This window comes from Pipistrellus hanaki (genome assembly GCF_964339955.1).
Source record: "Pipistrellus hanaki genome assembly, chromosome: 14".
NCBI classification, from domain to species: domain Eukaryota; kingdom Metazoa; phylum Chordata; class Mammalia; order Chiroptera; family Vespertilionidae; genus Pipistrellus; species Pipistrellus hanaki.
The window spans coordinates 15,453,172-15,470,934 of NC_140516.1; the positions used below are offsets into that span (position 1 = coordinate 15,453,172).

Below are 17,763 nucleotides of genomic sequence, written 5' to 3' on the forward strand. Positions count from 1 at the left end.
GAGAAAAGAAAATGAAGCATGCTCCTGTGACTGATACCTTTTTGAACATCTGAGAGGTTTCAGATTAGATTTGTTTTTAAATGTTTCCCGACTTATCCTTTCTTTTTCAGTCAGTGGTTCATTTTGTTATGATGGGTGTCTAGAAAGTGAAGCACATCTATAATAATAAAAACGTAATATGCTAATTAGATCAGATGTCCTTTCAGACAAAGCCATGGGGGCTGAGGCAGAGATGGCGGCCGTGGTGGGTGGGGGCAGAGGTAGCTGCCGTGGCAGTGGGGCTGAGCCCCTTGCATGAATTTCGTGCATCGGGCCTCCAGTTTTAGATAAAGAGAATGTATAAACAAATGTATGGAAACAGAAGTACAAAAAATTTCCTCTGGGAGGGATGATAATCAAATCATTGTTGTACTCTGGGCATAGGGAGATAAGGCCTTAGCTAGAATGAATACTGTAAGAACTGAAAGAAAAGAACTAAGTAATTATGCAAGAAAAAGTAAACATAATTGGGAACCAACTTCTCCCCTCTAAAAACTTCCACAGCACCCTCTTACTGGGTTAATTGTATGCTCCCTTGTAATGTTAATTATTATATGCATACAATGTCTTTCTAAATTTTTTATTCATTTGTTAATAGACATTTATTGATCAAGCACTATTCTTGAGATAAAGAAGTAGGCAAAGACAAAAAAATACCTGCCCTCAAGGGCACTTAATATATTTATTTATATCTTTCACAGTGCTTAAAGCTACGTATTTCCAGGGTAAATATTTATTATTTAACCCAATTTTAAAAGGTAATATTAAGATGGTCTATTTGTATCTGTTTATATGTGCTACAAAAATTCCTTTTAATATTAAACTTATCTTTCTTTAACTTGATCCAAAAAAAAGTATTATGTATTCAGATTAACCAAATGTCCCTCAGTTTAGTTAGAGGTAATTAGTACTTTGATGTAATGAAAAGAGCATCACCCTGGGAAGAGTCCTGGATTCTGGTTTGGCTCTGCTGTTGAATAGGTTTGCACATGAACCTTTACCCTCTTTATCCTCTCAGAGCCTCACTTCTCCTATGTAAGTAAAATGTTGGTATCTTACACTTTGAGTTACACTTTGAGTCTGAAAGTGGGACAAAATTTTTGTTATTGTTACCTTGGAATAATATTGTAGCTAAACCATCTAGTACATTTAATTGAATGATTGGAAACAAAACTGAGAGCTGTCATTTCCTGTTTCATTTGAGTAGATTGAATTGTTTTTTTCTCTTTTACAGACTTGGGCCTGGATCAATATATAATAAAACGCTTTGACGGAAAGGTGAGCAAACTATGGCATGTGTATATCTTGTTTACTAAGAATATTTTAAAGTTCCTCCAGTATTATTTGTGAGGGGTTTCTGAATACATGTTTATCTTATTGTAAAAGAGTGTTGCTTAGGTTTGGAGGCCTGTAAGTGCCTTCAGATGCTTCTACGGGAAGAGCCAAGCAGAAGCTTCTTCTGTCTTTATCCACACAAGGTAACACTCGTGGACTGCCTGCTGTTTATATTAAGGGCTAATTCAGTGTATGTTGACATTTGAGCTTTAATTCAAAAGCCACAAAAGTTAACAAGCCCCAAATATTGCATTATTTTAGAAACACCTATCTGATTTGACCTTCTTCAAACTATGATAGTATATAAGAAAATTAGGGAAGTCCTTCCTACTGCTTTTATAATAGTTATGAAGACCCCAAGTTTACATATGTTTTCATTATACTTACTTTCAATTCTTTATGCCTGGAATAAATCATTTATAATAAATCATTTTTTAGTATAGAAAATGAAACTTGATTTTATTATCTCAAAGCAGTCAGTTAAACATGTTTTTCCCTTTCAGGCTAAATTCTACAAAAAGAGAAAGAACATATTACGCAGGGTCAGAAAGAAACGTAAAAGGTCAATTTTAAAGAGGAGGAAGAAAGAAGAAAGAGCCAGGAGTGGTTCTGCAAAGCCTAAAGAGAAGGAAATCAGGAGGAAAATTATGCAGTGTCTGCAAAAGGCAGGATGACAAAAGAGGGGCTAGATGGTAGAGGTCAGGGTTAATAGCAACTGATCTTATAGGAAGGTGTCCATCATGCTTCATTATGTAAACTCTACGTTCTGGTAAGGTGAAAATATAAGTGCTAAGGTCTTTGTGCAAGTGGAAATAATGAGTGGCTGACTTAATAATTGAGAGATTTCAGCCAAGGCTTCCATCCTAAAAATTACCTTTCTTATTCAGGTGGCACAGTGCTTCCATCTGTATCTTCTTTTTAAAGTCACATAATCTAAGAGAAACAGTGATTTTAAAAAAGAAAAGGCATTAAACTTTTTGTTAGGAGACCTAGGTTCAGAGTCTAGCTCTGCTTTGTGACAGCCACATCTTCCCTCTGATCCTTGGTGTCTGCTTTATTATGTTAGCGGTTATTTGCAGACACTGATGTCATGTCTGGCAAGTTGGGCCCCTGGCTTTTCTGTTTTTGTGTCACTGAGAGTCCAACATATGCATGGCATACAGGAGGTGACCAGTAAATGTTCGATGACTTGGGAAAAATCAGCTGGTCAATGCATATTTCTTGCGGGTATGACTCACTAAGTCATTGGTATCTTATAGCAAAATCAATTTAACAAATCACTGTTTTGGTCACTGAAAGAATCCAGAGTAGTATGAGAATTCAATTCTCTATTGTATATACATGAACCTGAAAACATGCAAAGAGTTGAATATGTGCAATTTGAACAGTAAATTTATGAATTATCTTTTACTTCAGATGAAGCTAAGAAAGTAGCTTTGGTACTGTTTTCAAGCCTTAATTATAATGAAGAGTGCAAAACTTATTGTTTAATTACTTTAGAGGTTTTTGAGGGGTTTTTCCATGCATAAAAGCCTTTGCTTAATAACCATAAGGATCAACACTTATTTAACTATCAGTATTCTTATTTATTTTCCTTTGCATCTTCATGACTCTTTTGTTGTCTCAATCAGGAAATCTTAATTCGTAAGTAGCAGTTTCTAGAGTATATAAATCCTAAAACAATTATTGAATACTTGGGGGGGCGGGGAACCAAAACAGATTCATGTGGTAATTATAATAAATTCATACATGATAGCCAGAAATTTAGTAGAAATCTAACATCCTACATCCGTGGTCGGCAAACTGGGGCTTGCGAGCCACATGCCACTCTTTGGCCCCTTGAGTGTGGTTCTTCCACAAAATACCATGGCCTGAGCGAGTCTATTTTGAAGAAGTGGCATTAGAAGAAGTTTAAGTTTTAAAAATTTGGCTCTCAAAAGAAATTTCAATCGTTGAACTGTTGATATTTGGCTCTGTTGACTAATGAGTTTGCCAACCACTGTCTAGAGGAATTTCTTTTTAAATTTGCTTTGATTTTTAAATGGATCATTTTCTCCCTTTTTTAAAAAAAATATATATTTTATTGATTTTTTACAGAGGGGAAGAGAGAGAGATAGAGAGTTAGAAACATCGATGAGAGAGAATCATCGATCAGCTGCCTCTTGTACACTTCCTACTGGGGATGTGCCCGCAACCAAGGTACATGCCCTTGACCGGAATCGAACCTGGGACCCTTCAGTCCACAGGCTGATGCTCTATGCCCTGAGCCAAACTGGTTAGGGCTGGATAATTATTTCTTTAATACCTATCCTCTTTTCTCCTATTCTGTTTGACTAGAAATAAATAGAATACCCGTAAGATGTAAATAAGACATTTTGGTTTCAACTGATAGCCATTGAAAGTGAATTTGATGTAATGGCTTTTGAATTTTGGGGAGGATTATCTTCCAGAGCCCATCGCTACCTTATGTTAATGTACCCTTACTCTAAGGATACTGGCAATTTCCTTTGTACAAAAGTCATGAAATAAAAATACAAAATTATTATTGGCATTTGCATCATTTATGCATTTCAAAACTATCTACTAACACAGACTATGTATAAAGAAGCTATAGTCAATGGCCTTTAGTTTTAAGAATATATTTTGTAGATAAGTGATATTTTTAAGATATTCAGACTAGATTTAAAAGATTAAAAATCTCAAACCTAGAAAGAGTTCATATTTTATTAAATGATATTTTAAAATCATTATAAATAGCATATCAACACCATTATGCAGATGGTATACTATAAAATATGGTCTGGCTTTTGTTTTGTTTAGATTTAAAAAAACAAAAACCCTTCTCCCCCAGCAATGCACAATGTTCATACATTGTACTTTTGTTAATGCAGTTATTTCATGAATTTTGAATTATTTCTTTAATGAAAACTGTTTTTTCTGGGTTAATTTTTATCATCTAAGAATTGGCCTGTGGAAAAAAAGTATATTTCTAAATGGAGCCTTTATATTATATAATTGTCAAATATTTCTCTCATTTAATCATTTGGTAGTTGTCTTTTATTCGTGTGGTTTGTATTTTCTCTTTTCCAGGTTCTCTTACCTCCTTTTTTTTCTCTCAGCATACCAAATATGGAAATTATGAAATATTTCTATTGCATATAAAAGACAACTCTCTATATCAGATATCACCATAGTTTTTTTTGTGTGTTGTTGTTGTTGTTGTTGTTGTTGTTTTTAAGTTACACTAGGAAACTTCAACATCTACGCAAAATTGTTTCTTTAGCTAAGAATACCAGTCAATATTCCAGGGTTTTAATGTAATCCTCTCATCTAAAAACGTTAAATTCACCCTCTTTTTTTCAGGTAACAAGTAATTGCTCATCGAAACTAATTGCCCATTATCGTTCCACCTTGTATTTCTTTTTTAGAAAGTATATTTTTTATTTTTTCCTCCTTATCAAGTTCCCTTTTTAGCCCAACTCTCCTGAATATTCCAGAAATGATGCCACCAGATTGAGATTATTTAATATTTGTAATTACAACCTCCTTAGAATTTCTTTAATTTGGAAGAATTAATTAGTATTTTATTTCTATCTTCTTTGTGATATATACTATATAGATTATTTGTTCACATGGAACAGGAAAATTATATCAAATTAAAATAAAAATTGTCCACATTTAGATAAAAAAAATAAAAGTATGGTTAAAGGCTATAAAGGGAAATACTGATTATAGTGTTTATAACAAACGATAATAAGCGGGGGTGGGGGGGAAATGAGAGCCACAGTTAAAAGTTTTAATATAACTGAATGCTTTTAATTGCTTACTAGGTAAAAGTTATTTTTGAAATGTTAATAAATGAACTTTAAAAGGCTGTACCCTTTAGGGGTAAGTCTTAATTCCCAGAGGGGAGTGTGTGCACACATTTTCCTCTTAGTTCTTTATTCAAGTTGTGATTATTTGCTTCATATCAAGATAAAACATGAGTCTGGAATAAGGTCAAGTATAGTATTACTCCTTGACGCATATAATAAGTTATAGAAGGGATTTCCTGTCTTCTAAGAGTGAAAACGAGTGCGGATCAAAAAAAATGTAAATTAGGACAGAGTAGACTGAAATTCTCATGAGACAAAATTTGATAAATCTTTACATGTACTTGAACTGCTGCTCAACTTTATATAGCCAGTTATGATGTTCTTATGAATTCTGAAGTGTTGCTCTTTCAAATATTGATTAGTTGTGTGTCAGTTGTAGCACCATTACTCATTAGAGTCTGTGTTTAGATAAACAGAAGTTTAGAAAGTAATTATATTAACAGTGAATGCAGAAACTGACTCAGCATTTCAAGAATCCTTTGATACCTGCTGCAATTTCCTCTTTTAAGTCTCAGATTTTTTCCTCTTCCTCTTTATCATGCAAGGTCTTTAAATTATTTTAAAATAGTTTCTAATTTTTCTCTCTTCTTACAAATTAGCAATTGTAGTTCTTTTGTACACACCACGACCCTAAGAAAATCTGGCTTTAATGTCTGAAATATTTTCCAAGGGATTTCCATTTTGAGAATCTCAATATTTACTAAATGTAAATGAGTAAGTGATGTTACATTATGCTGAATTGAGGATGAGAAAATACATTATGGAATGCTGAACTCAGTGGATAGTAAATAGCACAGGGTGAAAACAGTGGGACTTTGGATATAGACCATCCTGTGTTCAAATATGGACTCTGCCATACAATGGATGGGTTACCTTCAGCAAGAAACCGTTTACTACCCACCCTCTCTCAGTGCCAGTTACCTTCCCACTGAACTCAGGACAATGGGTAAAGTACCTGGCTCCACAAAGTTAGCTACTTTGCACAACTTTGAGAATTTTATTCAATCTATGAATGGAGTTGGTTATCATATATATATATGATAATATATATAATCTTCTTTCTTGGTTTGTATGAAATGCTACAGAATAGCAATAGCATAATTGCTCTCTCCTTGGTTCTTTCCTTCCCTGTTAGGGTATAAAAAATCTACTTGCGCTATCTCTGTAATGACCAATTGGCTGGGATTAAGTAATTAGTCCATGAACTGAAGAGAGATCTCTAGTTTGATTTCTCGTATCAGAACTGTCCTGTATTTACAGTGATTCATCTCACCCCTGTCATACCAAACCTGGCCTTAAGCTTGTAAATTGCTAAAAGCTAATGTTTTTTTAGTCAAGAATTTTTTTCATGTTACTAAGCTTGGTTTAACAAGTATGATAAGTTTAGGTCAAATTTTTTCACAGCCAGTGAAGTTTATGTATTGAAAAAAAAACCTTTAAAATTATTTGATATTTGAAGATATTTTAGAGGGATACTCAGCTAAATTAGCGAACTTAAACTGCTTCATCAAATCTTCTAGATGGCATGTGAATAATACTTTATTTAATGCAATATAATTTGCAAGAGATCTGAACTGATCCTTAGGGTAATTACTAATTCTCTGAACTTATTTGAGTTTGGTTGCCTATATGTTAATATGGATGGTGAAGCAATTAATTTGCCTTAAAGCTCAAAAATATTATATCCATAAGGTGATAGTGAGACATCCAAATGGAAAACCTTAAAGAAATGGTTTGACTATCCATGAAGAAAAGAAGTGTTTGCTTTCCCTTTTCTTTAAGATACAGGTAATTATCTGTGTGTTTCCTTTTTATAGTAATAGGAAGTTTTTCTACAATTGTGTTTCACTTTTAGGAGGTTAGATTAAGTTATTGGGGTTTTTGCTTTTTGTTTTATTGTACCTAGCAGATTGAATCTCATTTTCTATTTCCAGGTGTTCAGTGATTTTATTGCAGATCTTCTTAATTGGTCCTTTATTTGTTATATTTTGTGATATTTATATATATAAATCAAAATGGGAATTTGCTCATGTAATCAAGCAATGTCAATTTTTTTTTTTCTTTTTCTCATCTTCTGATCAGGATTTCTGGCAGGTACTGACAGCATGTGCTTTAACTTAGTTAATGTCCCAAACCCATAGTAACGCTTCAGGGACAAAGGTTCAGTTCGGTGCATGCTCATGTCCTTTCCCTACTCCCTTCAGAGAATGATTCATTGCTCTCACTTTAAATTTATGTACTTTTTCTTTAATAAGACAGTTCAAACACTGCATACATCCTTGAGATTATAGTGCCTACTATAATTTAAAAGGAAGTGGTTTTCTCATTTATATTTATAAGATTATTTACATTTATTGTAATAAACTTTATGAGGTTCATTCCACTTAAACTATAAAAACTATAACATCAAAATAATCACAACTTCATAAAACCATTAAAAAAAAAAAACAAGACAGGAAAACTTGGCTAGTCCATTTCAAAAGGAAGTTTTAACATTATGTGTCACACAAAAGGTCAACAAACTATTTTAATCATTATATAAGGGTTACTCAGTACATTGGATCATTTAAATAATCTTAGTTGGGATGCCATGCTCCTAATTGAACTGTAATAGTAACTTCAAGTGAAAAATTAATGTGTTTTTTTTTTCTTTTAAAATTTCTTACATAATAAATATAAACTGTTACTTAGTTGCACTTTGCTCAAAATGGCTTCAGGGGAAACAGAACATAAGACTTCATTTTTTTTTAAGCTAATCAACAACTTTAACTTTGTAAAAGCTAGAAAATATATGGAAAAAACCATGAAAAAAGAATATATAGGCTGTAGGCTGATAAAAGAGAATTTCAATGACATGTGTCAGAACTACTTTTTAAATTGATCTTTTAAGGTTTAGACTCTTTAATTATAGCTTATAAATTATTAAAATTTATTCATTTTTTAAAAACATTACTCTTGCATTTCTTAATAAAAATATAAGCTAAACCAAATTAGAATATCTTTTGGTTTAAAACAATGATATAATTAATGAAGATCATAGGGTACTCTATTTTTTTTTAAATATATTTTATTGATTTTGTACAGAGAGAAAGGGAGAGAGATAGAGAGTTAGAAACATCAATGAGAGAGAGTCATCGATCAGCTGCCTCTTGCACACCCCCTACTGGAGATGTGCCCGCAACCAAGGTACATGCCCTTGACCGGAATCGAACCCAGGACCTTTCAGTCCCCAAGCCGACGCTCTATCCTTTGAGCCAAACCGGTTTCGGCATAGGGTACTCTATTTTTATAGAACATTTTTGTGTGCTTTCTTGTTTTTAAGATGGGATATATTTTTAGTAGTCCCATTACCAAACACCAAACCAGTCATACTATCATTAATGCATAGACTGTCTTATCTTTTTGCCTTTAACTGCATTATGAAACAAACCAACAAATACTTACATAATTATGTCCAAAAAAAAATGTATTAGTAACCCCACAGGTTCTATTTTAGAATAGCTATAGCAAAACCATAGTGCTATGGAGCATAAATCAGATGGAATGCTAACACCTGTGATTGAGGAAATCGACTTCCTGTTCTCGAATTCAACACAGCAGTTTGTAGGAGCAGCTAAAAACTTGACCATTGTATGGTTTAAGGCTTTAATATTTAAATTATTTGATTCAGATAGGTGTCCTTCCTAGAAAGTTAGAAGAGGGAAGAGATAATGTGCTTGGAAGTCTAGAATCTATAGAATTACTAAGTAGTCAGTCAGCCACCATAGATGACAAAAGAGCACCCGTCTTCTTTAAACTTTGACTATTGAAAGTAATATTCTTTGTTGATCAAGGATTCAAAGTCAAGTATCCTTAAGGATATCTTATTAGTAAGCTTTATGTATTAAAAATAATGAACTTTTTTCTTAGAATTGGTAGTGAGGGAATTGTTTATTTCATTTTGGTGACATTGGTATAAATCCCTTAAGCTTCCAAAGATAATGAGCAGCCACTTCATAGCAGAGGGCTTTCTTGCTTGCTTCCTTACAGGGATTTGCCCTTTGCATGCTAAGTTCTGATTGCCTGTGGGAAGGCTGGATTCATTTTAGCATAGAGTGCCTCTTCAGATTCAGCTTATGAATAGTATCAAATACTTACTGTATTGCTGCAAGGAGTACGCATAATGTCTCTTTCCAGTCTCTGAGTTCTACCACTAACTTAAGTCTGTTGTTTAACCCATGTGTTTGATTATTCAGGTTGAAAATAGAAACAATATAACCATTAAGGGCTCCCAAGAAGGGTATAATTTACTTGGTTGCCCCAAATATTCAGACTTCTTTTATGATGTTTTTTATTACATTTTAATTTTACATTATATTGTGTTTGAATTTGGGGTCAGCTTACCTCATTTGACTTATCATTATTGATTTGCAAACATGAACATGACTAACCATTGCATTTCCAACACCTTCCTATTTTGTTATTTGTCATGAAACAAGATTTGAAATTCACTTTGACATGAGAGGACTTGGTTCCAAGCTAACTTCCTTTTCTTATTTTATCAGAAATACTGTAGCATGTTTTAAAGTTACACAAATAAAGTTCTATGAAAGCTGCTCAAAGCAATTTATCCTATTCTGGTAAAAATGGGTTCTCAGCCTAAATATCTACTGATGTGCTTTGGTTGCAGAGAATGTGTGAGGAGAATTTTTGCTTTGCATATTTGTCTTTGCCATCATGAATGTGTGAGGAGAATTCTTGCTTTGCATATTTGTCTTTGCCATCATGCATTTTTAAGTTTTAAATTTAAACCAAAAGCTTCTCCAATTACAGGCTAATAAAAGATTTGTTAATGAAGAAGAGTATAAAGAGCCATTACATTCTTAAACTGATACTCATTGTGAAAATGATTAGAATATACATTTGAACAAGTCAAAGCGTAAAAATATGATGTGTACCTACATCATTAACTAAACTTTGTTTTTAAGATAACTGAGCTGATACAAGTTAAGCCCCAAAGTTAATATTTTACAATAGTGAACTGTGTTTTGCTCTGAAAATATTCAGTGCCCATTAACAATTTGAGAAATTGCGAACAATGTAGAAACCTGGTACATTTCTGTGTATTTGATACATTATAAGATGTAATATTTCATGGCATAGGTTCAGGAGTCAAACCATGATCTGTCCTGCCACTTCATAGCATTTGTCACCTTGAGCTACTTATTTAACTTCTCTAAGCCTCACTTTTCCAATCTGTAAAGTGCTAATTATGTCTCCTACCTCATAGAATTGCAGTGAGGACTGAAAGAGCTCATGCAAGTGCTTAGCACAGAGCCTGACATAGAAATGCAAACTATAATTTTTTAATTCTTGATATATCTTAAAGGTTAGTGGTATTCAAGGGATATCTATAAATGTTGGATTTCAAAATGATTTAGAAATCTTCAAATAAAGGGTTTCCTGGGGGACAGTAGTTACTTAGAGCAGTGTGAATGGTGATCCTCAGAGTGAAACTTCTTTTATTTTTATTCTTACGATGCATTTTTATAATATTTTTTCCAAATGGGAGAAGATGAAATACTATATTAACATATTTTTCAAAACTGGTCTGAGATTGATTTTTCACGAAGTGATAGGGAAGTCTTTTGTAAACCATGTGACTAAAACCATGACTGCTGCTGAGTTCAGGACAGTTCTTTCCAGCACTGATTGATTTGAGTGCCCAAAGTTCAAAATTAATTTTTAGATCAGGTAACAGATTATCAATAATGGTAAAACATCAATTCTTTCATCCAGAGAAAGAATGTGCACACTTTGAAGCAAGTGTGCAGGCTTAATGTGGTAGAATTGATGATTTTTCTCCTTCTAGGGCTTTAATAATACCTCATCAGATACTGAGACCTGAAATAAATTACTTCAATAAAGTTGTATAATTTCCTTGAAGTTAATGCTGTTCCAGCGGACTCTCGAATTTTTATCATAGCTTTAATCAAATCTTCTGCCACTGTTTTTTTTAAGCATCTTCATTTGTATTCATTTTTTTTTCTATAGCCATGTAGGTAATGAAATAGAAAAGCATTTGCATTCTAGGCATTTGGAATAGTGCTCAGAATTATTAGAGTGGTTATAATTGGGACTGAAAAGAGAATGGCTTTCTGGCAGAGTGAGGCTTACAGTATCTTAAGCATTCACCTTCCACATTTTGTTGCACAGTAATTTATGTTTGTTTGTTGCTAAACAATATTATCTCTGAAAAGATTGGAAACTCTGAGTTAGGAGAAGAAGAAATCATAAACTATTTCAAATTATAAATGTCTTGCTTTAATTTTTATATGTCATATACCCAAATCTACCTTCCTGCAAATTCATATATGTGACGGGAAAGAAAAATGACACATATTAACTGTGCAACATTTTTTTTTTATTTGGAATAGTGTGATTGTTTAAGATCGGTAGCTTACTAAGGCTTTGGCATCTGTCTATGTACCAACTAAATAATGATGTATGAGCATTAATTGCATGGGAAAACTGTTGAATTTCCTCTTTCTAGTATTCTAGCCCTCCCTGCCCCAACTATTCATTATTTGGAAATGATATGCCAAAATTGTATTTTCTGGAAGTATATTATTATCATTAATTTGTCTTTGAAGTACAACTTCAAGTATTTCTTAAAGTATTTAGAGAGGCTTTGGAATGTATTTCAACAATATAGAGAAATGTTAATATTAAAACAGTCCAATTATTTCAGTCTCATAAAGGATGACCTCTTAATTAAATTATAAAAGTGTGTTCTTTATCAGTTTTTCTGTGTACTGGGAATATTTTAAGGTTCTAGATTATATGGTGGCACCTATTTTAAAGTATGTTTTTATTGATTTGAGAGAAAGAGAAAGGGAAAGGGAGAGGAAGATAGAAACCTGTCTGAGAGAGAAACATAATCAATCAGCTGCTTCCTACATGCCCCCTGCTGTGGATCAAGCCCACAACCTGGGCATGTACCCTGACCGGGTATCAAACCAGAGACTTCTTAGTGCAAGGGTCAATGCTCAACCACTGAGAACACTGGCCAGGCAGTAGCACCAATTTTACTGTCATTTGATTGAAAAAGTTTATTTTGGACTATAGAATCTGAAAAGTGGGTCTTATCTAGAATAAATAATGATATTAAACTCCTAGATTTATTTTTCTCTTTGGCTTCATCCAGTTGAATTCCAGATGGCAAAATTATTGCTCCTATTTTGATCAACCCTGTAACAGGATTTACTGTTTGAGCATAGTATTAAGCAGTTTGAGTCATATCTGGAAATCCCAGTCCCAGAGCTCCTAAGGCATATGCAACTTTAAGCAGATGTTTTGTAAGTTTGTGTGATTGGTCAGAAATGAGAGAGAGAACGCTTTAGCAACAAAGCGTGAAACAGTTAAGATTATAGACTCACTGAGAGGTGCGGCAATTACACGTGTACAGGTTATGATTTGCTCTAGTTTACTCTTGTCTTTCTGCTTTTCTAAAAAATAAAATGATTCAGAACATGGTGCAGTTAAGATCAATACCATTACTCTTATGAGATTATTTATTCATTTGCCTTTACTTGAGGTCAGTAATTGGAATGTTTTAGTGTTATAGGTATATTTCAAATAGATAAAAGACTACGTTATGTAAATAGATAGTAAAATAATTTAACTTCAATTTATTTAAGTCAATGAGCATATTGCTTTGAAATATTTTACATAACTTTGTTCTCCAAAAGGGAGTAACACTTGTCAGGGAATTGAATAGAAATATTATTCTGTTCAGTTCATCTGCATTCTGCTTTCACGGCCTTAATTTCAGAGATTCAGGTGATTGGAATAAAGTTTGATATGTAAGTTATAAAGTGCATTTAAAAATACCTCTGTAACTTATTACAATCTCTTTTTAAAAAACCTACTTCTGTTTAATTTTCAGCATATACCTGGTATACTGGTGTAATGTTAGAATCTTACCTCAGGAACTTCATTATGAAACTTCAGTTATTACATCTTTTTTTTTTTTTTTTTTTTACTGAACTGATATCTTAATATATTACTTAATCTCACATTATGTGCCCTTACAATAGAATTGGAATATATTTTATTTTACTTTTATATAAACTTTTTCCTTTTCATTTGTTTATTTGTTATTTATATTGAATTTATTATGTATAACATATTGAATTAAATTTAAATTCTTATGTTAGATTTTCCTAGTAAAAATACATATTAATATAAATGTTCATTAATAACAAAATTATATAAATAACCACTTCTGAGACAGAGAAGATGAACATTATTACCAATCTGTCAAGGAGCATTTTTTTCTTTGGACTGTGCCTCCATATCACCTCTGAAATATATAAATGATATTGACTTAGGAAGAAATGACCAAAATTTAGTCAAAGATTAAACATTATCCAAAAATTAAGTGAAGGAACATTTTACTTAACATTCTCAATTTGCAAAATTAAACATTGATGAGACTTTGGAGTAAGAAAATCAAAAACCTTCCCTCTGCTTTTCCTTCCTTGAATCTTGACTTCCCATTTTTACCATTCTTTGGAGCTTTAAAAAATTTATTCATTATCAAACTCAAATATCAATATTTTCAGATTCCCTATGTGCCATGGCTAGTTGATCTAATGGTAGAATTTATGGTACAGCCAGGCCTTTGATTTAAAAAGACCACTTAAGAAGCAGCTGTAAAACATAAAATCTAAAAATTAGTTTTCTAGTAACTCCCATTTCCTCCCAAATTTTGACATATTTATTTGATTCTCCTCCTAGCTTTAAATAATTGGATGGATTGAATTTTATGGTTTTATGACAGTTTTTTGAATTTTTTTTTATTGATTTCAGAAAGGAAGGGAAAGGGAGAGGGAGAGAAAGACAAACATCAATGATGAGAGAGAATCACTGATCAGCTGCCTCTTGCAGGTCCCCTACTAGGGACTGAGCCCATAACCTGGGCATGTGTCCAAACTGGGAATAGAATCATGACCTCCTGGTTCATAATTTGACACTCAACCACTGAGCCATACCAGCTGGGCTCTAATGTCATTCTTATTCAGCTAATATCATTGATATAATTCACTGGTTTTGTAACACTTTTGGTGTTTGTAATTAATATATGTTATGAATTTTGTAAGAATTGTCTTTGGAATTTTGGATACTCAACAACTCACTTAGAAATTCTTAGAGTTAATAGATGTACAGAAGTTGGCAAAAGTAGGTTTATAGTTGTGAGTACATAAATCAGTTTATTCTTTTTTATTATTTATTATTATATTTTTATTAATATTAACCTATTTTTGGTACCCCTGTATAAATTTAAATATACCTGAACCATTCCTTGAACCCTCTTTGACCAGTGGATATCTTGGAAAGCATATATGTAACTTTTCTCTCTTTTTCCTAGAACCCCAACTCCAACTCCAAAATCACGAAAGAACAATATAGACCTTTACTTTAAAGACAGAAAATTGTATTCACAGGGCACGTCGCAAAGCATGACAAATTTTAAAATTTAACATCTTTCTCATTTTTAAGGAGCTATTACAGAACACACACATTATCTGTTCTTTCTCTCAAACATTTGTGCTTTCTCTTTCCTCAATTTTTCTTAACTTTAATACTTTGTATTCCTCTCTGGTCACAGCTCTTTCTCCTTTTTTGTTCAGCTTCCTATCGTCCTTTTTTCTTCTATTTCTTTTCTTCTAGCTATCTTCTTCAATATTTTCTTACATGCATCAATGTGGCATTCTCATGGTCTCTCTTGCTCCCTATCATTCTTAGTACAGCAGAATTCTCGTATGTAACCACACAAACAGAATATCTTATCCTTTAGAGGTCTGAGGGTTGCAAATATGGACATATCTCATTTAATGCAGTAGAGGAGGGGGTACCTTCCTGGGGAATATCACACTAATTAATTCAGCATTGTAAAGGGTCATTATAATATAGCCCCTGGAGATACGTTCCTAGAGCAGTTCTCAACATACAATTGAAGGTCTGTTCCATGACATCTTTATCATCTCTGCAACCTTTATAATGGTCCTAGTGGGAAGGATGACTAGGCCTAAATCATGATCCCAAGTGGATCTCATGCAAAGTCTCTCAAGCTGCCTTTTAAAAACCATTTATGTAATTCCATGTTTATTTATACTTTGAAAAATAACCATATACTTTGCTAATAATCAAAAGACCTTCCAAAGAAAATGGGTCACTCAAATCAGAGAACATCATAGAAGAGTAGATCCATACTTATCCGGTCAATTGATTCTTAGTAAATGGTTTAGAAACAACTGTATGTCCATATTTTTTTTAAAAAATAAACCTTACCTCTATATCACTATATACAAAATTAACTTGAAATGGATTACAGGCCTAAATGTAAAATCTGTAACTTTAAGTCTTCTAAAAGAAAATCCGAAGTTTAGTGGCTTCAAACAATAGTAATCATTACTTGTCTCTTGTGCTTTTTGTGAATAAGGAGTTTGGCTTGATGGTTCTGGTTCAGGTTTTTTTATGATGTTGCAGTGAAACATTAGCTAGGACTTTAGTCATTTAGCCTATCTGAGAGTGCAAGATTCATTTCTAAGGCATAGACACCAAATAATTGAAAGCAGATAGTCGAACATATTTGTACAACATGTATTATAGTCCTAGGTGAAAACAACTCAAATATCCTTCATTGGATGAACGATAAACAAATTTGGTAAATATGTAAAATGGAATACTGTTTGGCAATAAAAAAAAGTACTGATTGATGCTACAGCATGGATGAATCTAGAAAAACATGTTATTTGAAAGAAGCCACACCATCTTATATGGTTAAAATAGTGAATTTTATCACAATAAAAAAGCCTCCAAAGGGAAAAAGAAAGAAAGGAAAAGAAAGCTGTTCTGGATTAATGATATTAAAAAGACATGACAACTAAAGCAGTGTTTTTCAACCTTTTTTGGGCAAAGGCACACTTGTTTCATGAAAAAAATCACGAGGCACACCACCATTAGAAAATGTTAAAAAATTTAACTCTGTGCCTATATTGACTATATATAAAGTAATTCTCTTGAATAGGAATCAAATAAACACAAAGAAAGTATTTTATAATTACTTTATTATGAAATATTAAGTAAACAAAATAGTGAAAAATTATAAAATTCTTGTCTTGTCTGCACCTACGGCACACCAGGCAACATCTTTTCAGCGGTTGAAAAACGCTGAACTAAAGACATTACCATTCATAATAGTGTATTATACCCTGGACTGAGGGAAATAGCTATAAAGGAAATTAATTGGGAGAGTTGACTAAATTTGAAAGTAGACCATGGATTAAGTAATAGTAATATATTAAGTATCCTAATTTTATTAAATTTATACTGTGATATATAAGAGAATGTCTTTGATGGAAACATATTCTGAAGTATTTAAGTGTTAAATGTAATATAACTTCAACTTTCAAAATAGTGCAAAAGAAAATATTGGGTCGGCAGCTAAGTAATTGCGGATTTTTTAAAGAAAATCAAAGACAATTTTTTCATGGAACTAAATAACTTTATTCTGTAATGTATTGCCCATTTTGATCAATGACCTTTTGCCATCTTTCAGGCAGCATCATAATCCCACGTTCAAAAAACTTCTGTTTTTTATTAGCAAAAAACTGAATCAGGTACGATTTGACATCATCATCATTATTGAAATTTTTACCATTCAAGGAGTTTTGTAAAGATCGAAACAAAAAGTAATCAGATGGTGCAAGGTCAGGACTATATGGTGGATGTGGCAAAACATCCCAACCAAGCTCCATTAATTTTTGCCGAGTGACCAAAGATGTGTGTGGCCTTGCATTGTCATGATGGAATACAACACCTTTTCGATTTGTCAATTCGGGCCGCTTTTCTTCAACTGCATTGTTTAATTTCGTTAGTTGTTCAATGTAGACATCAGAATTGATCGTTCGGTTGGGTGGTAAGAGTTCAAAGTAGACAATTCCTTTGTAATCCCACCAAACTGATAACAAAACCTTCTTTTGATGAATATCAGCTTTTGATGTTGTTTGAGTTGGTTCACCTGGCCTGCTCCACGATCTTTTCCGCTTGATATTGTTGTAAACAACCCATTTTTCATCGCCAGTTATCAGTCGTTTTAAAAATGGATCATTTTCATTATGTTTCTTTTTTTTTTTTTTTTTTTTTTTTTTTTTTTTTTTTGCCATTATTGCAGATTTATTTTTTTATTTTTTTTTTTTTAATTTATTTATTTATTTATTTATTTATTTTTTACATATTTTCTTGATTTTTTTTTTTATTGCCCCCCTCCCTCCCTCCCACACATCCCCTCCCTCCCCATAGTTTTATGTCCATTGGTTGTACTTATATGCATTTATACAAGTCCTTCGGTTGATCTATTATCTCCCCCTGATATCCCTACCCTCCCCACTGTAATTTGACAGTCTGCCTGTTGCTTTACTTTCTCTATATCTGTCTCTTGGTTCATCAGTTTATAAAGATCTTTATC

The 17,763-nt window shown here is 32.8% G+C and overlaps 1 protein-coding gene across 2 annotated transcripts in view; it reads left to right on the plus strand.

Annotated features, from left to right (window-relative positions):
• MICU1 (mitochondrial calcium uptake 1) overlaps nt 1–17,763 on the plus strand; it is a 155,798-nt gene that overhangs the window by 41,537 nt on the left and 96,498 nt on the right. For both annotated transcript variants that reach the window (XM_084904970.1, XM_084904971.1), the window contains one exon: nt 1,274–1,317. In XM_084904970.1, coding sequence (XP_084761096.1) covers nt 1,274–1,317 — 44 coding nt within the window. The remainder of the gene's footprint in view (nt 1–1,273; nt 1,318–17,763) is intronic.